The sequence below is a fragment of the Mastacembelus armatus genome, chromosome 21, assembly GCF_900324485.2.
Source record: "Mastacembelus armatus chromosome 21, fMasArm1.2, whole genome shotgun sequence".
Classification (NCBI taxonomy): Eukaryota; Metazoa; Chordata; class Actinopteri; order Synbranchiformes; family Mastacembelidae; genus Mastacembelus; species Mastacembelus armatus.
Genome location: NC_046653.1, coordinates 22,079,912 through 22,106,215, shown reverse-complemented (window position 1 = coordinate 22,106,215; position 26,304 = coordinate 22,079,912). Strand labels below are relative to the sequence as shown.

The 26,304-nt window shown below is 40.8% G+C and overlaps 2 protein-coding genes across 5 annotated transcripts in view; both read left to right on the top strand.

The window, feature by feature from the left end:
- The window catches only part of LOC113123906 (CD209 antigen-like protein A), a 36,993-nt gene that overhangs the window by 7,541 nt on the left and 3,148 nt on the right, over positions 1-26,304 (top strand). For both annotated transcript variants that reach the window (XM_026296273.1, XM_026296274.1), the window contains exons 5-6: positions 706-807; positions 2,665-2,818. In XM_026296273.1, coding sequence (XP_026152058.1) covers positions 706-807; positions 2,665-2,818 — 256 coding nt within the window. The remainder of the gene's footprint in view (positions 1-705; positions 808-2,664; positions 2,819-26,304) is intronic.
- LOC113123909 (CD209 antigen-like protein E) lies at positions 13,179-18,976 on the top strand. 3 transcript variants are annotated; one of them, XM_033324995.1, is made up of 6 exons: positions 13,179-13,306; positions 14,559-14,660; positions 15,963-16,142; positions 16,445-16,587; positions 17,059-17,162; positions 17,372-17,878. In XM_033324995.1, exons 1-6 carry the CDS (start codon positions 13,264-13,266, stop codon positions 17,526-17,528), a joined length of 729 nt encoding a protein of 242 aa, XP_033180886.1. In that variant the 5' UTR covers positions 13,179-13,263; the 3' UTR covers positions 17,529-17,878. The 3 variants fall into 3 exon arrangements, with proteins under 3 accessions (XP_033180886.1, XP_026152063.1, XP_026152062.1); XM_026296278.1 differs by lacking the exons at positions 13,179-13,306; positions 17,372-17,878 and adding exons at positions 14,310-14,450; positions 18,930-18,976; XM_026296277.1 differs by lacking the exon at positions 13,179-13,306 and adding an exon at positions 14,310-14,450.

Sequence of the window (26,304 nt, the reverse complement as noted above, 5' to 3'; positions counted from 1 at the left end):
TTGTGTTAATGTCAAACCTTCACCAAACACAGGTAAGACTGTTCAGTCAGACAGATGGAGCTGAGCCTAAATATTTATTATAGGGCTGTCAATCGATTCAAATATTTAATCATCATTGTCATGAGTTAATCGCAACTTAATCGCACATTGTTATCTGTTCTAAATGTACCTTAAATTAATACTCTTCAAGTTCTTAATACTCTAATCAACGTGGGCATGGACAAACATGGATGCTTTATGCAAATGTATGTTTATTATTAGTGAAACTACCCTAAACCTACAGCGTAAAGAACATAGACATGTTTCAAAGACGGTCTTTCTCTTTCTTTGCACTGAGCTAGTTGCTCAAACAGACGAGCTCTGTTTATATTTTCAGATGACAGGGCAGCTCACTTTTTCTGAACAACATGCCCTGACAGTGAAAACAATCTTTCACAAGGTGCGGATGTGGCAGGTGTTTCTAACTATCCATTCAGAAGACCTTTATCTTTCTCCATTTGTGTTTGCTGCTTCACTCTTTACTGTCTATGGTATTTTCAATTTCTCCTACTTTGGGTTAGGCCACAGGCCAAACAGGAAATGCGTTAATCGCGAGTTAATAAAATTAGAACCATTAAAATGAGTTTGTGTTAATTTTGACAGCCCTAATTTATTATCAACTGGTTTTACTGTTTGACTGGATTCACTGGTCTTTCCTGTGTTCAGGTCCCAGGAGCTCAGAGAGCAGATTTCATGGAGCTGTTGTTCTCTGTCTGGGGCTGCTCAGTGTTTTCCTGCTGGCTGGACTCATCGGCCTCGCTGTCCACCGTGAGTCACCGTCACACACGCACACACACACACACAAGTTAAAGTCAGACTGAGTGTGTTCAGACTGTGAAGCTGAATCCTGTAACAGGATTTTGAAGTGAGCCAGTCCACTTTCTGGACATAGTGCAGTCTATTGAGGAGGTTTCCAGGTAGGTAGGCTGGGGAGGATGCTGCTGCTGTAGTTTAGTTTGACTGCAGACTTTGACTGGTGACATTAGTGACAAGGGTTGGTTACAGGTTAGTTAAACATAAACCTGTAGCTGAGTCATGATCATCTTTCAGAATCATGGGGCAAAATAAGAAAATGTTTATTCTTGTAAAATACAACACCTGCATCTGTGTGTCCTGGGTAACATGAATGCAGGTGTTTTGTGTTTCACAGACATGTGTTATATCTGGACTTATTTCACTACATGGGTTTGCTGCAGAAGTGAAATCTCTTTTTATTTCCAATCTACAAACAGGCCTTAGAGAAACTATAGATATTCTAAGACTGACAAAGTGTCATAAGCAGAATTATGTCTTAGCTAACACACCCATTGATTCTGTAGAAGACAAGTCTTTATTGCTTTAGGAGAAGAAAACTGCTGTATCATGTCTGATGTTACAAAACTAATTTTCTCACCAATGCTGTCAACAAAAAACACTTTCTAAATGAAGTGAATCAACAAACAGAAAAACATTAATGGACATGTGTTTAACATAATTTGTCAAATAATAGTAAATCAGTCTGAACACCAGTAAGCACTTTTTCACTATAAGTAGGAAATGAAAACCCTCCAATGAAAACATATAAGTTTATAACATATAATAATTTATTATTATTATTATTAAGTTCTAATGAGACGTTTTTACAAATTTAAAGTGACCCCAAATTGAATCAGATTGGATCAGATTAAAACATCTAGTTTTTAAGATTTCCCTTTTCAGAGGTGATTCGGTCAGTGTGACACAAACTGTCTTTTGAAGGGATGACAAAGTGCTTCCTGTTAAAGTAAAGTGAAACCCACAAGAGTCTGATGTCTGATATTTATAGTAAACCAGCTTGTGCTGCAGGGCCAACCCTGCACAAATCAGCTCGACTTTAAATCAGTTTTTTATTTCTGCTGTTTTTGTAAAGTTCTGATTGAGTCTTTTTAAATCAAACCCTTTTTTTAATGTTAAACCCAGTAGTTTTATATTTTGTATTGCTGCCATGTTTGAATATTAGTGCAGGTTGCATCTGTCACATATATTCTGTCACACAACATTCGCTCCAATGCTGAAAAGTCCAAACAAACATCTAGAGACTGAGTCACGGCAGCTGGACCTCTGGTTTTTAGGCCGAAACGTTTCACTACTCATCCAGTTATCTTCTTCTTCTGACTAATTTCACCTGTTATCCAGCAGTGAGTTGTGTCTGAAAGTATTGTGTAGTATCTGCCCATTGAATTTGAGAGTATTGTTCTCTTCTAAAGATTTCTACTGCAATGTCTGTTTATGACATTCACGTATATATGCAGTGTTGTAGTTTTAGGTACTTTAGATGTTTTAGATTCTTATAGCACCACCAGGTGTTGGATTGATCCCAGGTTCACTGTGCAGAACAAGAAGCCTATAAAGAACCAGGGGTCCTGCAGCAGATGGTCTGACCCCTACAGAGTCTTAATCTCAGCAGTTTGGAGTCAGTCTGGGATCACATGAAGAGACAGAAACACTGGGACAGCCTGAACCTACAGAAGAACTGCAGCAGCTTCTCCAAGGTGCTGCAAAGTACCAGGAGAAACTGTGTGCTGGTTAAACCAGAGAGAACTGCTGCTGGTTTAAGGGCAAAGGGGAGAGTTGCAGATACTAAATGTGCCTCTTGCTTCATTCTAGATTATAACTCCGTGCAGTGTTCAACTACAGAAGTCTCTGCTGTCCCTGTTTGAAGAGAGAGACCTGCTGAAGACCATCTCAAAACACATGGAAAACAACCTGACTGAGCTGAGGGCCCAGCTCACTGCGATGACTGAAAAGTCAGACTGGCCGAGTAAGTTTTATATATCACTGCACACCAACTGTCTCATGATGAAAACAAAGTCAGATGATATGGTCTGTAATGTCAGTTCTGTGTCTACAGTCAACAGGTGTGTTACCAAACATCTGGCACAGCAGGAAAGGTCCAGGTGTAATTAAAAACACATCAGCATAGTATGTCTGACCATTACCATTAGCTTATGAGTTCAAATAATTAATAAACTCCTTAATAAACTAAGGCCTTAATATATACAGTAATTTACATGTAATGTACAGCAAGAGTAGAGTTTTGGTCCCGTCTTTAATATGATTTCTGTCTTACTAAGTCTTGATATCTGTGTTGCATCTTGAACACTGAACTACATGTGCATGGGTTTGACATTGACTTTGTTAATGACAATTATGATTTGTCATGATTTGATGACAAATATTTTTCTTTCTACTTTATAAAACATAAGGATGAGTTAGGTAAAGAAAACAACATTTGATATTAGACCTGAGACTTCATGGAAAAACAGCTGTGCCAAATTAAAACAGAGTGAAAGGTATTAAAGAGTCCGTCCACTCAGTCTGATTTTTAGCATTTCATTTTTTTATACAGAAGACAGATGTTGTCCTGCAGGATGGAAGATGTTTGGGCGTACTTGTTATCTCCTCTCTGTCGACGGTGGCTCCTGGGATAAAGGCAGACAGGACTGCAGAGACAGAGGAGCAGATCTGGTGGTCATAGACAGTCGGGAAGAACAGGTACACAGCGTTTGTTTATGTTTGTTTGTCTTTCTCACTCAGAGAAACACCTCTTATTTACACTGATTTACTGAAATTCACTTCTGTTGTTCCTCAACATCTTTTGCTGGCACAGTTGTGTTCAGACATTTCCATACACTCAGCATGTACATGAATTTTATGTCAATATTGGGCTTTGAATTTCTCTGAAATCTTCTTTTTCTGACAAAGAGTGACTGTACAACATGCATCTTTAGTGGAAACAAACAACAAGGACTCATATATACATATATATATATATATATATATATATATACTACTACTACTACTAGGTGCCACATTCGCCATTGATAAAGGTAGAGATTATGTTAATTAATTACTGAAACAGGTGTTCCTGTCTGACTTGGCTCCAGTGGATACCTGGAGTTGGATTGGTTTGACTGACAAGGAAGTGGAGGGCACCTGGAAATGGACTGATGGACGTTCATTGACTACAAGGTTAGTCTGAAATGTGTTAGACTCCTGAGTATTTTATTATTTAGTGCAACATGTGCTCTAATCAATCAACATGTTTTTTGTCCATGCCTTCCACATGACACACAGAACTGTCTTCTGATCTGACACCCTGTCAGTGATACAACCTCATTTATTTGTTGTTACCCATCACAATAAATTCACTTCATGATGTGAAAGTTTGGATTTGGGACAAAAAAGACTTTAGGAAATATAACGATCTATAGTTGAATGTGTGGGTCAGATGATTTAAAACTACAAGTAGAGCAGTTTCCTCTGAGAACGTACAAATAAAACTCTAAGGAACCCCACGGAAAAAAACAGGATTTAGTACAGTAGAAATGTTTGCCAGAAAAATGTAGAATAAGTAGAATATTTGTCCTTTGACTTGTCAGTTACTGGGACGCAAACCAGCCTGATAATGGTGGTGGAGATCCAAATTGCGGAGAAGAAGACTGTGCACATATACAAACTGGAAAAGAAACTGAAAAGAACTGGAACGACCGGTCATGTGACACTTCTCTGCGATGGATCTGTGAGAAAATGGCTTAACACTGGTGTTAAACATGTAAACATACATCAGCTAAATTGTGCTGGAGGCTTTTGTTATTAAATGGCATTTTTCTGTTTGTCGTCCTTGAAGTGATTGTGTGTTAAACCTCTCATCAGTTGTTTTATTGTGTTCATCAGCTGATAGAGCACTTCAGCATGTAGATGCCTTCAGTGTTTGAGCTTTTCATTGGAATAATCAATGGTTTCATTCAGAATGGTTCATCAATCAGATTATATTGGCCAACATGTTAACTTCAACTAGAAAATTGCATTTCCTGCGGAAGATGCATGTGAATGCTGAAAGCTGAATGAAGCTGCCCAACAATGCTGGAAATGGCCGAAACGCATTGCTGAATAAGCTGAAGGCTGAAATGCAATCCTGAAGAATCCTGGAAGCTGAAATGTAAAACTGGATTTGGAAGCTTAACTTGTTCAGCTAAGAAACTATTCAACATTATTGAAAAGGGTGAAAGAAGAAAGAAATAAAGCAATGAAGCAGTATAAATAAAGAATAAACAGATGTGCAGTGATAAAAAGGCTGAACGGGAGGAAAAATGTGCTGGAAAAGAGCAAATATTAGCGTTTTTAGCTTCTATTTTCAAACCATTAAATAAAAAGGCTTTTATTTTGAAAGGTGTGCTGCTGGAGACTCATGTCACCTTGAGTTAAGATCTGAACATTAATTTTGAATATTTGTTATTCTTTGGAACACTGCATTAACTTCCTGTAAATAACTGTAGACTTTTATTGTGAAAGTCCAACCATGTCCTCCTGAAGAAGATACCATGCCTCACATTTAAAAAGGCCTCAGTTGGTGCCTGAAGCTGTATACCAATTACAAAAGTCTATTTTAATGTCACGTTGCTGTTTCAGGACTTTTATTTTGAAAGAAGGCTATAATAAGGCTTTTATTTTGGAAGGAGAGAGTATTGCAGGAGAATCATGTGATCACAGATTACAATCCTAACTTTATTTTCAATAGTCATTATACTTTACAAAGGTGTAATAACTTCTTACAAATAACTGTAGTCTTTTATTGTGAACGGTCAGACATGGCCTGCTGGGAGAATACACCATGGCTTATACTAAAAACACCCTAAGTCAGTGTCTAAAGCTGTACGCCAATAGCCAAAGTCTATTTTAAGCTGATATTAATGTTTGTGGGTTTTTATTTTGAAAAAGGGGCTGTAAAAAGGTTTTTATTTTGAAAGGACAAAGTGCTGCAGGAGACTCAAGTGATCTTAGATTACAATCATAACTTTGTTTTGAATATTCATTATACTTTACAAAGGTATAATAACTTCCTACCTATAAGTAGACTTTTATTGTGAAAGGTCAGACATGGCCTCTTGGGAGAAGACACCATGGCTGACATTAACACAAACTAAGTCAGTGTCTAAAGCTGTATGCCAGTAGCCAAAGTCCATTTTAAGCTCATTTTATCATTTCTTGGCTTTTATTTTGAAAGAATCTAGAACAAAGGCTTTTATGTTGAAAGTGCAGCATGCTGTGGTGAACTGAGAATGGTCCCCATGTGTAGCAGCAGTGGACATAAGGCAGCCAGTCAGTCTAATCACCAACCACAGGCAGCTGTTGTCTCTGGTAATGCTGTTTGAGCTGTTGCTATGGTGACCTGAGCCCAGAGTGGGAGTGACAGTGACACAACGTTTTACACACGCAGAATGGAGTAGCTGAGAAAACTTCACCTCACAAAACGGAGAACTACAGTAGAACTATAAGACGTATCAAAATAATTCTTTCACTAACAGTGCCAGGAGGCTTCAACGAAGAGACTGATCCACTTTTTGTGAAGATAGTCCAAAAAATGAAGGATTGGTGGAGAGTTAGAAACAGCCTTCATTTGTGTTTTTCACCAGAACTGTTGGAGCTCTTTTATAATGGGAGTGAATGAGATTGAGCAGTCACTCTCTGTGGGTTTGGTCACCTGGTGGAAAAACCGTAGGTCCTATCAAAATGAGAACAGCATTACCTGAAAGAAGACAGAAATCTCTACCATTTTTCAGAAAATGGTGTATGAAGACACAAAATTGCGGCCGTGACAGCGAGTTAGAGAGAAAAATTTTCAATAAATTTAACAACTTCTCCCACTCTAGTGATGATGTCACCAGTCTAGCTGTGAATATTCTGCTCCCATAGAAACCAATGTAAAACAGAAAAGGCCTAAAAAAACCATAAAACATAAACTGCGATTAATCAAAAACCATAACAGATATCAAAAAGCTGAATACAAGACTTATAGATTAATGCCTTCTGACCCGTTTCAAGGTCGAATGGTGTTTCTAGATGAAAGTATACTGACACAGTTAAAGCTGAAAGAGGATAAACTTGAAGAGGATTTGAACATTCTCTATTCATTTCAATGGGACAAAAAATGAATATCTTAAAAAATATGAAAGATATCAAAAAGCTGAATGGAAGCAGGAATGTCCTTAAAAAGCTGAACATTTTGATATTTGAATGGTTTTTCTAGCTGAAAGTATGCAGAAGAAGAAAGCGACCACTAACTAGTCAACAGATATGTTACTATAAAGACAGTCATTTAAAACTAAGAGTATTAGCTCAGATGCTGAGCCTCATGTAGCCTGTCACTTGTCATAATGGTCTTTGTGATGCTGATGGTTGATCTTAAGTTGGTTGTGGCTTTTTGTGTAATCATGAGCAGAATTAAAATCTTTTATCAAGTATTCACACGTTTCTTTAAGTCTCATTTTCATCCACTGTATCATCATTGAATCCACAGGTAAACAGATCAGCACCTGGTGGGATTTAAGTGTTTTGCTGTTGATGCAATGACCATGCAATTGTGTGCTGTTTGTTGTTCTCTGTTTTTCTGTCTTTATCCCTTCTGCCCCCCCCATCCCCTGAACCTTCATACAGCTGGTGTTAAAATACACAAGATATGTCCAACAAGAGGAGTTGGTTGAAGACCTCTTCGCTTGTTGGCTGGAAAAAGCAGCAGAAAAGGTTTGATAAGTCTATAAGTCCAGTCTCTTCTGACTGATGTATCAGTGACTGGATTCACTGGTCTTTCCTGTGTTGTTCAGGTCCCAGGAGCTCAGAGAGCAGATTTCATGGCGCTGTTGTTCTCTGTCTGGGGCTGCTCAGTGTTTTCCTGCTGGCTGGACTCATCGGCCTCGCTGTCCACCGTGAGTCTCCTTCACACACACACACACACAGACACAAGTTAAAGTCAGACTGAGTGTGTTCAGACTGTGAAGCTGAATCCTGTAGCAGGATTTTGAAGTGAGCCAGTCCACTTTCTGGACATAGTGCAGTCTATTGAGGAGGTTTCCAGGTAGGTAGGCTGGGGAGGATGCTGCTGCTGTAGTTTAGTTTGACTGCAGACTTTGACTGGTGACATTAGTGACAAGGGTTGGTTACAGGTTAGTTAAACATAAACCTGTAGCTGAGTCATGATCATCTTTCAGAATCATGGGGCAAAATAAGAAAATGTTTAATCTTGTAAAATACAACACCTGTATCTGTGTGTCCTGGGTAACATGAATGCAGGTGTTTTGTGTTTCACAGACATGTGTTATATCTGGACTTATTTCACTATATGGGTTTGCTGCAGAAGTGAAATCTCTTTTTATTTCCAATCTACAAACAGGCCTTAGAGAAACTATAGATATTCTAAGACTGACAAAGTGTCATAAGCAGCATTATGTCTTAGCTAACACACCCATTGATTCTGTAGAAGAGAAGTCTGGGCTTTAAGAGAAGAAAACTGCTGTATCATGTCTGATGTTACAAAACTAATTTTCTCACCAATGCTGTCAACAAAAAACACTTTTTAAATGAAGTGAATCAACAAACAGAAACACCGTAACACACATGCATACTCTTGCACACATTCACATACTCACATGCACGTTTTACAGTGGTTGTCATCTCTGTGTATCATTGCTGACACTGTAGATTGTATTGTTAACATGTTGTCAGCACAGTTATCTTTAGCTGCTAGGCATGTCTGCCTGAAGCACCTCCTCCAGTGCCAACGGGGCCAGCTGCAGGATTGTCAGCCCGGAGTCACCATTCACTGATGTTTCGCTCCTTTAATCCCGGAACATCTTGAGGTGGTGGAGCAGCAGCAGATTTTAATTGTGGTTTAATTAAAATCCAAACATTTTAATTGACCCACAGAGGACAACTTTAACCAGTCAGTCTTTGCCTTTTTCTGATGACTTTTAGATTTCCTGTTTCAAAGGAAGTAATGGTTCAATGTGACACAAGATGTCTTTTGAAGGTGTGAGATACGGTGGCCGACAAGGGCAAACGCGCTGCAAAAGAGAAACACTGCAAAACAGAAACGCTGCAAAAGAGAAACGCTCCAAAACAGAAACGCTGCAAAACAGAAACGCTGCAAAAGAGAAACGCTGCAAAAGAGAAACGCTGCAAAACAGAAATGCTGCAAAAGAGAAACGCTGCAAAACAGAAACGCTGCAAAACAGAAACGCTGCAAAAGAGAAAACACAACGGAAGTGCGCCAGGCCGATAGGGGGATCCCGAACTGAGGGGTGCAATGAACAAAGAACTTTTCCAGAGGCGAGAGAGACACATGTAGTGACATAAGGGGGGTTGCAGGGTGGGAGATCTGAAGGTGCGTTTTCCATTTATTACTTTTTAAACACTTGGCCGTCATCTTTTACAACACTGTGCTTTTATAATACTGTAAAACATGACGGCCAAGTGTTTAAAAAATAATAAATGTAAAACGTACTGTAATGCCCTGCTAAATTCACAGCCAGCAGACGTTCTTTTGTCACTTTGCTTTATTAAGTTTTTAGTCAGAACAGGTAACAGGTAACAGGCTACTGTTTCAGCCGTAGCCACGCTAACTAGGGATGGGAATATCGACTCTCTGGAATCTATACTTCCATACTTTGGAGTCGGTACTTTCTTAAGTATCGCTCGATACCACTCCTAATAAAAAACGTGCAATTAGTTTTCACTTCTGAGAGTTTTGGATGTGTGAAAACCAGCCCAAGCGTATTTTAAATGGTCTTCCGTATCACATGATTATGGCAGCCAATCAGATGTCAGAGCTTTCCAGAGCCAGTCATGCACTGCAGAAGGAAGTATTACTCTCTCCACTCTGCAGCGTGGAGGGACCTCCTCCGTCTCAGTGCTGACAGGCACGGCAGCATGGAGAGAGATAGAAAAAGAAGCATTGTGTGGTGCTATTTTTCACCCACTACGAAGGTTAAATGCTATTTATTTATTATCATTTTATTATTAGCATTTAAACAAGTATTTATGTTCATGAGCATTATTCATGTTGCCATTGCAATAAAGATATTAATCAACACTGTGCAATAATGATTCTCCTTTAAGGTGCAGAAGGTATCGGTATCGTCGATACTGACTCTGTAGTTACTTGGTATCGGATCGATACCAAATTCTGTGGTATCGCCCATCAGAAATGCTAACTCACCGAACAGCTCTCTCTCACCCTCCCTCTCTTCCCTACACACACACTTCTTCCCTCCTCCCTGACCCATCTCCCTCTAGCTCACCCTACCGACTCCCCAAAGAACACCCTGAACAAGACAACAACCTATAGTCATTACAGCACCTTCAGATCTCCCACCCTGCAACACCCCCCCCCCGCCACATCTCCCAACGTTGTATGACATTTTGATCAAGTAAACAAATGTAACAGAACATTGTTAGCACATATTAGCACATGAGAACAATCATCAGAGGTCGCTCATTCTGTTGCAATTCAACACTATAAGCTGCGTCATTACGCAGCCTCCAAAATGAGACATGACTTATGTCACTACATGTGTCTCTCTCGCCTCTGGAAAAGTTCTTTGTTCATAGCACCCCTCAGTTCGGGATCCCCCTATCGGCCTGGCGCACTTCCGTTGTGTTTTCTCTTTTGCAGCGTTTCTCTTTTGCAGCGTTTCTGTTTTGCAGCGTTTCTGTTTTGCAGCGTTTCTCTTTTGCAGCGTTTCTCTTTTGCAGCGTTTCTCTTTTGCAGCGTTTCTGTTTTGCAGCGTTTCTCTTTTGCAGCGTTTCTCTTTTGCAGCGTTTCTGTTTTGCAGCGTTTCTGTTTTGCAGCGTTTCTCTTTTGCAGCGTTTCTGTTTTGCAGCGTTTCTGTTTTGCAGCGCGTTTGCCCTTGTGGGCCACCGTAGAGAGACAACACTTACTGCTCAATGTTAAAGAACTGAAACCCACAAGTCTAATGTTTAACATGTTTAGTAAAGCCAACTGTGCTGCAGAGACAACACAAATCACCTTGGATACTTGTGACATGCAGGAAATCTCATCAGTGGCTCATTGACAATCACAAGTTTGTAAGTTTTTGTTTTCTGCTGTTTTTCTAATGTTCCACCTTAGGTTTTCATATCAAGCCCAATAGTTCTATGTTTTGTGTTGGTGTTATCTTGAATTAGATATTTGTTTTTTGGACAGCACAGTGCGTTAGTGGTTAGCAGTGTTGCCTCACAGCAAGAAGGTTCCTGGTTTGAAACCCATCAGGGGCCTTTCTGTGTGGAGTCTGCATGTTCTCCCTGTGCTTGTGTGGTTTTCTCCAGGTACTCTGGTTTCCTCCCACAGTCCAAAAACATGTATGTCAGGTTGATTGGTGACTCTAAATTGCCCATAGGAGTGAGTGTGAGTGTGTGAGGTTGTTTTACTTCAGTTAATTATTCAGTAGAAGAAATATGTTTCTTCATTTATTGCAGATGGAAACAGTGGATGAGTCTGTCCTGTAGCTTTGCAGAGCAGCTTGTAGACTTGTGACGTGAGGCTGTGGTTCAGTGTTGTGGTCAGAAGGCCAAGCTTGTGTGCACTTTAAAATTAAACTAAAATGCAAACACAGGCGTCTTTCCTTTGTCTTGAACAGGTATTTGTCAGTGCACTCAACAAGAAAGACACTTGGCTTGGTTTGAATGACATAGAGACTGAGGGCACCTGGAAATGGGCTGATGGGACTGCACTGACTGTGAAGTAAGACAGGAAGTGTTTTACACATTATTTAAATATTGACACGTCTGCAGTTATAGCTGCACATAACTATGTTCATATGTTGAATGAATGTAAAAAATGTTATTGGAATCAACCTACTAGAAATTATTCTGATTGCAAACATTTCTTGTGAGAGCAGCTGCTGAACAGAGAAATAATGTCAACTCATTGTCGACTTCAGTGGTTGGTTCCAAAAATCCAATTTTACTGAGCATGAATCCTTGACAGTACCAACCTTAATCCTCATCACCTGATGTTTTTGTTTTATTTTGTTCTGGAGCACTTAGGGAACCTGGAACATGCTGTGAACACTTGTTTATTAACCTGCAGGTACTGGTTCCCTGGTCAGCCAAATAATGGTAATAAAGATCAACGGTTAGGTGAGGAGGACTGTGGACATTTATACCATGCGAAAAAAGCAGATGGAAACTGGAACGATCTTCGGTGTAACAGCATTCTGCAATGGATCTGTGAAAAAATGACTTCGCTTTGAAAGAGTTTTATAACAATACATTTGTAAATACTTTTCATGATAGATCCAGCTTTTATTAGAGTGCTTTAATAAGCAATCAATTTAAAGAGACAGTGTGAGGAACTGTTACATACGTGAGGACAGAGGTCAGACTGCTGCCAGTGTTACTGCTGTGTGATCATTTTAATTCTTGCATGAGTATGATGCAATTTTAAAACTTCTTTGAATAACACTGCAGACATGACCTCTGACTGTGTGATTGGTTTATTCTGTGGACTTGAATCAACTTGTCTCAGTTCAAACATGTTCTCAGTCTTCACAGGTCTACACTGCTGCATCATTACATCATTACTGCTACTGCAGCTCTGTCTCATCATTTTGTCTCTTCTTCCTTATTTTGTTACTGTATCTGATGCATTTAGTGATGTATGTATGTGCAGTTTTTTTAAACTACAGCTACATAAGACAGTATTCATAGTATTTCTTCCATGAAAAGGAAGTTCTCAGAGCTGAGCTTCATGTAGCCTGTCACTTGTCATAATGGTCTTTGTGATGCTGATGGTTGATCTTAAGTTGGTTGTGGCTTTTTGCGTAATCATGAGCAGAATTAAAATCTTTTATCAAGTATTCACACGTTTCTTTAAGTCTCATTTTCATCCATTGTATCATCATTGATTCTACAGGTAAACAGATCAGCACCTGGTGGGATTTAAGTGTTTCAGTCTAGATGCAGTGACCTGTCAATGATCTCTCACCCTCATGCTGTGGTGCAGAGGGATGTTCAACAGGCGACATTTCCAACAGAATATCTTAGGACAGTAGTCCTGTATCTACAGAGCAGCAGATGATGCCTGACACTGTTCTCACCACACAAACGGCACTAGTCGTTTGTTCAGTGCATAAACGTACGTGTAGCTGCAGGACCTAACAAGGAGCTCTGGTGGCCATGTGAATTATGTTCTGCATTAAAGTGGAAGTCAAGGTGTGTAGAATGAATGTGACTTTTTTTCAAATCATTTTTCTCATGAATGGCATAAACCTGAGAGGTTTTAGTCCTATCTGAGTGTGATACGTCTGATATTAATGTTGGTAGACAATATTTTTAGAAGCATGCACATAAGTGACGTCCTCAGGAGCTGAAGTGTTGAACTAGTGAAACCACAAACCATCATTTGCTGCAGAGTCGAGCTCATGAGCAATGGAGGAAATTTATGTTAATGTCAAACCTTCACCAAACACAGGTAAGACTGTTCAGTCAGACAGATGGAGCTGAGCCTAAATATTTATTATAGGGCTGTCAATCGATTCAAATATTTAATCATCATTGTCATGAGTTAACTCGTGATTAATTGCAACTTAATCGCACAGTGTTATCTGTTCTAAATGTACCTTAAATTAATACTCTTCAAGTTTTTAATACTCTAATCAACATGGGCATGGACAAACATGGATGCTTTATGCAAATGTATGTTTATTATTAGTGAAACTACCCTAAACCTACAGCATAAAGAACATAGACATGTTTCAAAGACGGTCTTTCTCTTTCTTTGCACTGAGCTAGTTGCTCAAACAGACGAGCTCTGTTTATATTTTCAGATGACAGGGCAGCTCACTTTTTCTGAACAACATGCCCTGACAGTGAAAACAATCTTTCACAAGGTGCGGATGTGGCAGGTGTTTCTAACTATCTGTTCAGAAGACCTTTATCTTTCTCCATTTGTGTTTGCTGCTTCACTCTTTACTGTCTATGGTATTTTCAAGTTCTCCTACTACGGGTTAGGCCACAGGCCAAACAGGAAATGCGTTAATCGCGCATTAATAAAATTAGAACCATTAAAATGAGTTTGTGTTAATTTTGACAGCCCTAATTTATTATCAACTAGTTTGTTATATGTTTGATTGGACTCACTGGTCTTTCCTGGGTTCAGATCACAGTGATGACACAATTTGTCTGCAGTAATTAAAAGTGGAATTTGTAATACTTAGAGAGAAATAGACCAGAAATAGAATTTACTGTTCTATAAAATACTGACTGCCATGTTTCTACAGTAGCCCAGAACAGACAAACCAAACACTGGCTCTAGACACAGAACTGCTTTCTGCTTTAATTTGATAACACCTCACAGCCACTGTACCCTTGAGCCTGAAATTGGGAGGTTGGTTGGGTGTTATGTTAAATACATATGTATCTGTAGTCTTAATAACTTGTTACTTCCTCAAACTGTCAGAATTTGTTCTTGGTGTCAGCAGTTTCTCCTTCACACACCACACAGCCCGGGCTGCAGAGCTGACGCCTGATAAAATAATCAACGTTAATGGAGGAAATCTATGTTAATGTTTCACATCTGGACTCTGATGACAAAATAACTTCAAGAAAGCAGACAGGTAAAAATGTCCAGTCAGACAGACTGAGCTCTGAATCAATGTGTATCATTGTCTCTTCTGACTGATGTATCAGTGACTGGATTCCCTGGTCTTTCCTGTGTTGTTCAGGTCCCAGGAGCTCAGAGAGCAGATTTCATGGAGCTGTTGTTCTCTGTCTGGGGCTGCTCAGTGTTTTCCTGCTGGCTGGACTCATCGGCCTCGCTGTCCACCGTGAGTCTCCTTCACACACACACACACACACAAGTTAAAGTCAGACTGAGTGTGTTCAGGTTGTGAAGCTGAATCCTGTAGCAGGATTTTGAAGTGAGCCAGTCCATTTTCTGGACATAGTGCAGTCTATTGAGGAGGTTTCCAGGTAGGTAGGCTGGGGAGGATGCTGCTGCTGTAGTTTAGTTTGACTGCAGACTTTGACTGGTGACATGAGAGAAACTATAGATATTCTAAGACAAAGTGTCATAAGCAGCATTATGTCTTAGCTAACACACCCATTGATTCTGTAGAAGACAAGTCTGGGCTTTAAGAGAAGAAAACTGCTGTATCATGTCTGATGTTACAAAACTAATTTTCTCACCAATGCTGTCAACAAAAAACACTTTTTAAATGAAGTGAATCAACAAACAGAAACACCGTAACACACATGCATACTCTTGCACACATTCACATACTCACATGCACGTTTTACAGTGGTTGTCATCTCTGTGTATCATTGCTGACACTGTAGATTGTATTGTTAACATGTTGTCAGCACAGTTATCTTTAGCTGCTAGGCATGTCTGCCTGAAGCACCTCCTCCAGTGCCAACGGGGCCAGCTGCAGGATTGTCAGCCCGGAGTCACCCTTCACTGATGTTTCGCTCCTTTAATCCCGGAACATCTTGAGGTGGTGGAGCAGCAGCAGATTTTAATTGTGGTTTAATTAAAATCCAAACATTTTAATTGACCCACAGAGGACAACTTTAACCAGTCAGTCTTTGCCTTTTTCTGATGACTCTTAGATTTCCTGTTTCAAAGGAAGTAATGGTTCAATGTGACACAAGATGTCTTTTGAAGGTGTGAGACAACACTTACTGCTCAATGTTAAAGAACTGAAACCCACAAGTCTAATGTTTAACATGTTTAGTAAAGCCTGCTGTGCTGCAGAGACAACACAAATCACCTTGGATACTTGTGACATGCAGGAAATCTCATCAGTGTCTCATTGACAATCACAAATTTATAAGTTTTTGTTTTCTGCTCTTTTTCTAATGTTCCACTTTAGGTTTTCATATCAAGCCCAATAGTTCTATGTTTTGTGTTGGTGTTATCTTGAATTAGATATTTGTTTTTTGGACACCACAGTGCGTTAGTGGTTAGCAGTGTTGCCTCACAGCAAGAAGGTTCCTGGTTTGAAACCCATCAGGGGCCTTTCTGTGTGGAGTTTGCATGTTCTCCCTGTGCTTGTGTGAAGTGTGTGAGGTTGTTTTACTTCACTTAATTATTCAGTAGAAGAAACATGTTTCTTCATTGGTTGCAGATGGAGTCTCAGTACGTCGTTCAGCTGCAGAACTCTCCACTATCAAAGCCAACCTGACTGAGCGTCTCCAGGACAGTATTAACCACATTTCCTCCATGACTAAAGAGAGAGACCTGCTGAACACCAGCCTCATCCAACTGACTGAAGAGACGAACAGACTTAAGAGTTTGTCCAAACAGAGTGAGTCTTTACCAGTTATTCATGGCAGGATGAACCTTCACTTCTATATTTCCTAAACTTTCACTTCCTCATCAGATTCTCCTGAGTTTAATAAAAACTTACTGTCTATTGTCTTTATTTTGTTTGCCATCATGTGTGGTGAGGAGCAAAAGTGAGGAGAATCAACAACTTTCTATGTGACTGACAAATATTCTGTTCTATTCTGGGTCACACTAGTTTGAATCCATTGTCCGTTGTCCAGTACATCATGGTTCATGGGTCTGGTCTGATCCTTAATATCTTTTATGTGCTGTTTCTGGCAGAGAAATCATGTCCTGCAGGATGGACCATGTTCAGGTGTAGCTGTTATCTCCTCTCCACTCAGGCTGGTTCTTGGGACAAAGGCAGACAAGACTGCAGAGACAGAGAAGCAGAACTGGTGACCATAGACAGTTATGAAGAACAGGTAAGTCAACCAGTCCACTTGTTTTTATACATGGCTTCAGTACTACTAATAACAATCAACTGTTGGATTAATCACAGTCTGTGCAGCCTTTATAAATGGTGCCTTATCAGAAAGTAGTATCACAACATCTGCCAGGAACATGCATCTGGTTTATCTTGTACAGCATTCATAAATGGTTTGTGGTTAGGACTTAAACTCTGCTGGGTATCCTGTCCCCCCCTCCCTTTCTAAACACAGTTGACTTATGAACTTTTCTCTCTGAGCTTCAGGGCCCAGGGTCCTGTTGTTAAACTGACCCTGTTCAGCCAGACGTCACGGGGTGGATGAGTCTGTCCTGTAGCTTTGCAGAGCAGCTTGTAGACTTGTGACGTGAGGCTGTGGTTCAGTGTTGTGGTCAGAAGGCCAAGCTTGTGTGCACTTTAAAATTAAACTAAAATACAAACACAGGCGTCTTTCCTTTGTCTTGAACAGGTATTTGTCAGTGCACTCAACAAGAAAGACACTTGGCTTGGTTTGAATGACATAGAGACTGAGGGCACCTGGAAATGGGCTGATGGGACTGCACTGACTGTGAAGTAAGACAGGAAGTGTTTTACATATTTGAATATTGGTTACTGAATATTATCAACATTTCTTGTGAGAGCAGCAGCATGTTGACTTCAGTGGGTTGTACCAAAAATTCAGACACTACCAACCTTAATCTGCATTTTCTGATGTTTTATTTTGTTCTGGAGCACTTAGGGAACCTGGAACATGCTGTGAACACTTGTTTATTAATCTCCAGGTACTGGATAATGAACCAGCCAGATAATGGTAATGGAGATCCACAATATGGTGAGGAGGACTGTGGACATTTATACCATGCGACAAAAGCAGATGGAAACTGGAACGATCTTCGGTGTAACAGCATTCTGCAATGGATCTGTGAAAAAATGGCTTAGCTTTGAAAGAGTTTTATATTAATACATTTGTAAATACTTTTCATGATAGATCCAGCTTTTATTAGAGTGCTTTAATAAGCAATCAATTTAAAGAGACAGTGTGAGGAACTGTTACATACGTGAGGACAGAGGTCAGACTGCTGCCAGTGTTACTGCTGTGTGATCATTTGAATTCTTGCATGAGTACGATGCAGTTTTAAAACTTCTTTGATTAACACTGCAGACATGACCTCTGACTGTGTGATTGGTTTATTCTGTGGACTTGAATCAACTTGTCTCAGCTCAAACATGTTCTCAGTCTTCACAGGTCTACACTGCTGGATCATTACATCATTACTGCTACTGCAGCTCTGTCTCATCATTTTGTCTCTTCTTCCTTATTTTGTTACTGTATCTGATGCATTTAGTGAATTACGTATGTGCAGTTTTTTTAAACTACAGCTACTTAATACTTACATATTTGTAGTAATTCTTCCATGAAAAGGAAGTTCGCAGAGCTGAGCTTCTATAGTTGAATGTGTGGCTCAGTGCTCCAGTGACAAGAGCATCACGCTTCTTTTTGTTGAGCCTCAAAACTTCATTTTCAGCTGAGACTTTGAAGAATCATTCAGATGATTTAAAACTACAAGTAGAGCAGCTTCCTCTGAGAACGTACAAATAAAACTCTAAGGAACCCCATGGAAAAAAACAGGATTTAGTACAGTAGAAATGTTTGCCAGAAAAATGCAGAATAAGTAGAATATTTGTCCTTTGACTTGTCAGTTACTGGAAGACAAACCAGCCTGACAATGGTGGTGGAGATCCAAAGTGGGGTGAAGAAGATTGTGCACATATACGAACTGGCAAGAAAACTGAAGAGAACTGGAACGACCGGTCATGTGACGCTTCTCTGCGATGGATCTGTGAAAAAATGGCTTAACACTGGTGTTAAACATGTAAACATGAAGTGATTATGTGTTAAACCTCTCATCAGTTGTTTTATTGTGCTCATCGGCTGACAGAGCACTTCAGCATGTAGATGAAAAAGTAAGTAACTTAACTGGCCAAGTATGGTGACCCATACTCAGAATTTGTGCTCTGCTTTTTAACCCAAGTGAACACACACACACCCAGGGCAATGGGGCAGCCAATGCTGCAGCACCCAGGGAGCAGTTGGGGGTCCTCAAGGGTCTCACCTCAGTGATAGTATTAAAGGTGGACAGGGTACTATGTGCCAATGACAATTTCCCAACCAGACCTGAGACTCGAACCTGCAATTTTCAGGTAGCAAGTCCGACTCCCTAGCCATTAGGCCACAACTGCTTAAGCTGTTTGTCGCTTTTTGCATAAAATCTTTTATCAAGTATTCACACGTTTCTTTAAGTCTCATTTTCATCCACTGTATCATCATTGATTCTACAGGTAAACAGATCAGCACCTGGTGGGATTTCAGTGTTTCAGTCTAGATGCAGTGACCTGTCAATGATCTCTCACCCTCATGCTGTGGTGCAGAGGGATGTTCAACAGGCGACATTTCCAACAGAATATCTTAGGACAGTAGTCCTGTATCTACAGAGCAGCAGATGATGCCTGACACTGTTCTCACCACACAAACAGCACTAGTCGTTTGTTCAGTGCATAAACGTACGTGTAGCTGCAGGACCTAACAAGGAGCTCTGGTGGCCATGTGAATTATGTTCTGCATTAAAGTGGAAGTCAAGGTGTGTAGAATGAATGTGACTTTTTTTCAAGTAATTTTTCTCATGAATGGCATAAACCTGAGAGGTTTTAGTCCTCTCTGAGTGTGATACGTCTGATATTAATGTTGGTAGACAATATTTTTAGAACCATGCACATAAGTGACGTCCTCAGGAGCTGAAGTGTTGAACTAGTGAAACCACAAACCATCATTTGCTGCAGAGTCAAACTCGTGAGCAATGGAGGAAATTTATGTTAATGTCAAACCTTCACCAAACACAGGTAAGACTGTTCAGTCAGACAGATGGAGCTGAGCCTAAATATTTATTATAGGGCTGTCAATCGATTCAAATATTTAATCATCATTGTCATGAGTTAACTCGTGATTAATTGCAACTTAATCGCACATTGTTGTATCTACAGAGCAGCAGATGATGCCTGACACTGTCCTCACCACATAAACAGCACTAGTCATTGTTCAATGCATAAAACGTTATGTGTAGCTGCAGGACCTAACAAGGAGTACAGAAACAGCACTGTTAAGAGTTACCAACAATCTTCTCTTAGCCTCAGATAATGGACTTGTTTATATACTTGTCCTCCTAGACCTTAGTGCTGCATACAACACTATTGACCACATCATCTTATTACAAAGGCAAGGCAAGGCAAGTTTATTTATATAGCACAATTCATACACAGAGTAATTCAAAGTGCTTTACAGAAATAAAAGACAGGTTAAAAATACATAAGCAAGAATAAACATAAAGGCATGCCACCACTTCGTCACCATATTTGCCCCTTATGATATCGACTATCGGACCACACTGACCCATATTTGTGGGTCCCCTACTTTCAGTTTGTCCCATCCCTAATGGACTAAAAGTACCTCAACACAGATTATCTGCAGAGACGATCCTGAGTCCCGGACTCTTATGTCTAGGATCGAGTAGACTACAGTTGGAGGTTCCAAATGCCTTATTTAAGTCTACAGCTGTTTAGACCCGTATTCTAAGGATAACACTAAAGCGCCTGGGTTCCTAACCCCGGGGTCCCTGACCAAATTGGCTTTAGATTGAAGGTTCCCAACCTAATCGACTTAGAGTATTGACCGTGAGTCCAATTGTCACCCCCAACTGGACAAAAGTAGTGACACAACAGCAAAAAACAGCAAAAAAAAAAAAAAAGAATTAAAAAAGTGCAGATAAATCAGTTTGGATAAAACACTGTCAGGCCTAGTCAGGTCATATGTTATATGCCACACTAAAAAGAAAGGTTTTTAGCTTGGACTTAAACATTGCCAGAGATGAGGCCTGTCTAACATCATCAGGAAGACTATTCCAGGTTTTAGCTGCATAGAACTGAAACGCTGCTTCTCCCTGTTTAGTCTTGACTCTGGGCACAAGCAGAAGGCCTGTCCCTGATGTTCTCAGAGTTCGAGATGGTTCATATGAACATCTCCAACATGTTATCCAATTTCAACTGTGAGCTACGAAATCTACTCAACACCTTCGCCCCACTCAAAACTAGATCTGTATCCTTTACGCACTCTGCTCCATGGTACACACCCGAACTCCGCCTCCTCAAAACCCAAGCCCGTCGCCTTGAACGTCTCTTCAAAAAAACTGGTTCATCCACCCACAAGGACTTATACCTAAACCACATACTGAAGTACAAGCAAACCATTACTCAAACAAAATCTGACTTCTATGCCTCGCTTATTGTATCCGCCTCTGGCTCCACGCGTTCCCTCTTCTCCACTGTCAAAAATTTATTGGGCCCTCCCGATACTCCTCTCTTCCCCTCACTCTCCACCACCTTGTGCAATAACTTCCTGGATTCCTTCTCATCAAAAATCGAAAATATACACCAGCAATTTCCCCCCATCTGTGACACTGCGAACTGCCTCCACTGTACCCTTCCCTGTCTACCAGTATCCTCCCTGCTTTCGAGTTTTATCATTCCACCCACCACGGTTATCTCTTCCCTGATCCTCAAATCCAAACCCTCAACCTGCAAACTTGACCCCCTACCAACCAACCTCGTCAAGCTCTGTCTCCCCTCTCTCCTTCCTCATCTTACCCACATTATTCACACTTCCCTCAGTTCTGGCATCGTACCCCCATCACTCAAGACAGCCATCATCTCACCAATTCTAAAAAAACCTGGTCTCGATCCTGCCGACCTTAACAACTTCCGCCCTATCTCCAATCTCCCGTTCCTCTCCAAAATCCTGGAAAAAGTTGTTCACCACCAGGTCCATACCCACCTTTCCGCCAATAGCCTATACGAACACTTTCAATCTGGTTTCCGCCAACTTCACAGCACTGAAACTGCCCTGGTCAAAATCACCAACGACCTCCTAGTAGCCGCAGACTCTGGCCTTGTCTCCATCCTCATCCTCCTTGACCTAACTGCAGCTTTTGACACCATCTCACACAATATTCTCCTCCATCGCCTTGCTTCCATCGGCATAGCCGGCTCGGTCCTCTCATGGTTCACCTCCTACCTATCTGACCGCACCCAGTCCGTCCATCTCCAGAACTTCCACTCCCAGCCCTCTACTGTCAGTTGTGGCGTGCCTCAGGGCTCTGTCCTGGGGCCCCTCCTCTTTATTATTTATCTCCTTCCTCTCGGAAATATCCTTAGGCAACATAACATCAATTTCCACTGTTATGCAGACGACACCCAGCTCTACCTCTCTGCTGCTCCATCTTCTACCCTCCCCCCTCCCTCCCTCCTTACCTGCTTACATAATATCAAAACCTGGTTCACCCATAACTTTTTGAAACTCAACCCTGACAAAACTGAAATTCTCCTCGTGGGCACCAGATCCACCCTTTCTAAAACCAGCACCTTCTCTATTCAAATTGACAACAATACTGTCCTCCCCTCCCCCCAAGTTAAAAGCCTGGGTGTCATCCTAGACGGTACTCTCTCCTTCACTCAGCATATCAATACCACTACCCGGTCGGCCTACTCCCATCTCCGTAACATAAACTGCATCCGTTCCTCACTCACCACCGATAGCACGGCAATACTCATTAACGCCTTTGTCACCTCTCGTTTGGATTACTGTAACTCACTCCTCACTGGTCTACCTCTCAAATCACTTCGCAAACTTCAACTTGTCCAGAACTCTGCTGCCCGAATCATCACCAGAACTCCATCCTCACATCATATCACCCCTGTCCTTAAACAACTTCACTGGCTCCCTGTGTCCTTCCGTATAAACTATAAAATCCTCCTTCTCACCTACAAAGCCCTCCACTCTATTGCCCCACCATACATCACTGAACTACTTCATATCTATTCTCCGCCTCGTCCTCTCCGCTCCTCCAGTTCCACTCTCCTCTGCACCCCTACAGCGCGCCTGGCCACCATGGGCGCTAGATCCTTCAGCCACACTGCGCCCCGCCTTTGGAACATTCTCCCTCATTGCATCCGGTCGTCTCCGGACTTATCAACTTTTAAATCATCACTCAAAACATATCTGTTCCGTATAGCGTTTTCCACCTAACTCTCTTAACTTCTCAAAGCAGCCCGTGATGTCCTACCACCCTCTGCCTATTTCATATTGTCTCATACTGTTTCATATTTGTTGTTCTGTCATCTGGGTTTCTGTATTTCAATTTACTTTTACTGTACTTCGCCCACTTCCTAGATAATCCACGCTTTTGCCTTTACATTCTCTCCCGCCGTTTATGCATTCTTGTTACTGTTTTAATGCACTCTATGTATATCATGCTGTATGCTTCCTTTTCTATCTGTAAGGTGACCTTGAGACTTTGAAAGGCGCCACGAAATAAAATGTATTATTATTATTATATGGCATCAACATGTCAGAGATGTAATGTGGTGCTGAGCCATGAAGAGACTTATACACAAGCAGTGCTGTTTTAAAGTCTATTCTCAGTGCAGAGACCTGAGAAAAGGAGTCATGTGGTTGTACTTCCTGGTTCTAGTCAGGACCCAAGCAGCAGTGTTCTGAATGTACTGTAGCTGCCTTACAGCTCGTTTTGAGAGCCCCGTGAACAGGCCATTACAGTAATCTAACCTGCTAGAGATAAAAGCATGGATGAGTCTTTCCAAGTCTGGTTTAGACATGATCCCTTTGATTCTGGACTGACTGGAGCATGTGACTGGTATCAGAGGAACAGCCTTAAAATGGTTCCAATCCTATTTATCGGACAGATTCCAGTTTGTTCATGTCCATGATGAACCTTCCACACGAACAAAATTAAGTTATGGAGTTCCACAAGGCTCTGTGCTAGGACCGATTCTGTTCACCCTGTACATGCTTCCTTTAGGCTATGTCTTTAGGAAGCACTCTATTAATTACCACGGCTATGCAGATGACACTCAGTTGTATCTATCTATTAAACCTGTTAACACAAACCAGTTAACCAGACTTCAAGCCTGTCTAACTGACATAAAGGCCTGGATGGCCAGTAACTTTTTACTTTTAAACCCAGAGAAAACAGAAGTCATTGTATTTGGGCCAAAAAATCTCAGAAATAACTTTTCTAAAATTATAGCTACTTTAGATGGCATAGCCCTGGCCTCCAGCACTACTGTAAAAAACCTTGGAGTTATTTTTGACCCGGACATGTCCTTTAACTCACACATAAAACAAATCTCTAGAACTGCATTCTTTCACCTGCGCAACATTGCCAAAATTAGGAACATCCTGTCTCAAAATGATGCAGAAAAACTAGTCCATGCATTTGTTACCTCAAGGCTAGATTACTGTAACTCATTACTATCTGGATGTCCCAATATCTCCATAAAATGCCTCCAGTTAATCCAGAATGCCGCAGCCAGTACTGACAGCAACTAGCAAGAGAGAACATATTTCTCCTATATTAGCTTCTCTTCATTGGCTCCCAGTAAAATACAGAATAGAATTTAAAATCCTTCTTCTCACATACAAATCCCTTCATGATCAACCTCCTTCATACCTTAAAGACCTCATAGTACCATATTATCCCAATAGACCACTTCGCTCTCAGAGTGCAGGTCTACTTGTGGTTCCCAGAGTTTCCAAAAGCCGAATGGGAGGCAGAGCCTTTCGCTATCAAGCTCCTCTCTTGTGGAACCAGCTCCCAGTCTGGGTTCAGGAGGCAGACACTCTCTGTACTTTTAAGGCTAGACTTAAAACCTTCCTCTTTGACAAAGCATAGTTGCTATAGGCCTAGACTGCCCGAGGACCATCGGTGCACTGAGCTCCCCTACCCTAACCCCCCTTCCCTTACCTTCCCCTCTCTTCCTCTCCTCCCCCCTCACATGTATATTCTACCATTGAATGTCACTAACCTTGTGCTCTCTCTCTCTCCCCTAGTTTGTGCTCTCTCCCTCTCTCTCTGTTCTCTCTATCTGTATCTTCTCCAGGTGTCCCTGGTCCTGGAGCTGTATATCACTGATGTGCAATTACTGGCCCAACCAACCTGCAGTGTCTATTTGTCTATTTGTTGTTTATTGTTGCTGTTCTCTTCTCTCTGCTCTATCCACTCACCCCAACTGGCCGCCCAAACTGAGCCCGGTTCTGCTGGAGGTTTTTTCTTCCGTTAAAGGGAGTTTTTTCCTCTCCACTGTCGCCAAGTGCTTGCTCATAAGGGAATTGTTGGGTTTTTAGTTTTAGTTTTTGTAAAGTGCCTTGAGATGATTTGTATTGTGATTTGGCGCTATACAAATAAAATTGAATTGAACTGAACTGAATTGAATTGAGTTGGTGGCCATGTGAATTATGTTCTGCATTAAAGTGGAAGTCAAGGTGGGTAGAATGAATGTGACTTTGTTTTCAATTCATTTTTCTCATGAATGGCATAAACCTGAGAGGTTTTAGTCCTCTCTGAGTGTGATATGTCTGATATTAATGTTGGTAGACAATATTTTCAGAAGCATGCACATAAGTGACGTCCTCAGGAGCTGAAGTGTTGAACTAGTGAAACCACAAACCATCATTTGCTGCAGAGTCGAGCTCATGAGCAATGGAGGAAATTTATGTTAATGTCAAACCTTCACCAAACACAGGTAAGACTGTTCAGTCAGAGAGATGCAGCTGAGCCTAAATATTTATTATAGGGCTGTCAATCGATTCAAATATTTAATCATCATTGTCATGAGTTAACTTGTGATTAATCGCAACTTAATCGCACATTGTTATCTGTTCTAAATGTACCTTAAATTAATACTTTTCAAGTTTTTAATACTCTAATCAACATGGGCATGGACAAACATGGATGCTTTATGCAAATGTATGTTTATTATTAGTGAAACTACCCTAAACCTACAGCATAAAGAACATGGACATGTTTCAAAGACGGTCTTTCTCTTTCTTTGCACTGACCCAGTTGCTCAAACAGACGAGCCTATTTATATTTTCAGATGACAGGGCAGCTCACTTTTTCTGAACAACATGCCCCGACAGTGAAAACAATCTTTCACAAGGTGCGGATGTGGCAGGTGTTTCTAACTATCCGTTCAGAAGACCTTTATCTTTCTCCATTTGTGTTTGCTGCTTCACTCTTTACTGTCTATGGCTGCATTTTCAATTTCTCCTACTTTGGGTTAGGCCACGGACCAAACAGGAAATGCGTTAATCGCGCGTTAATAAAATTAGAACCATTAAAATGAGTTTGTGTTAATTTTGACAGCCCTAATTTATTATCAACTGGTTTTACTGTTTGACTGGATTCACTGGTCTTTCCTGGGTTCAGGTCCCAGGAGCTCAAGGAGGAGATTTCATGGAGCTGTTGTTCTCTGTCTGGGGCTGCTCAGTGTTTTCCTGCTGGCTAGACTCATCGGCCTCGCTGTCCACCGTGAGTCTGGTTTATTCTCAGAAGAATTCTCACAAGAATAATTTTACAAGTGTTATTCTGTTCTAAAAATGTTTTACTAAAATGTATATTTTTGGTCATTAATTCTGTTTGACTTGTGTTCAGTGATCAGATGCTATGATTCTATTATTATTATTATTATTACTATTATTATTCAATTATTGTGCCTCTTGTTTTATTTAAGACCATAACTCCGTGCAGTATTCAGCTGCAGAACTTTCCTCTGTCAAAAACAACTTGACTGAGCTTCTTCAGGCCAGTAA

Coding starts and splice junctions, on each gene's coding strand:
- LOC113123909 (XM_026296277.1), top strand. CDS start 14,381: ATGGAGGAAATCTATGTTAATGTTTCACATCTGGACTCTGATGACAAA. Junction 14,661..15,962: donor CATCGGCCTCGCTGTCCACC/GTGAGTCTCCTT, acceptor CATTGGTTGCAG/ATGGAGTCTCAGTACGTCGT. Junction 17,163..17,371: donor GGGACTGCACTGACTGTGAA/GTAAGACAGGAA, acceptor ATTAATCTCCAG/GTACTGGATAATGAACCAGC.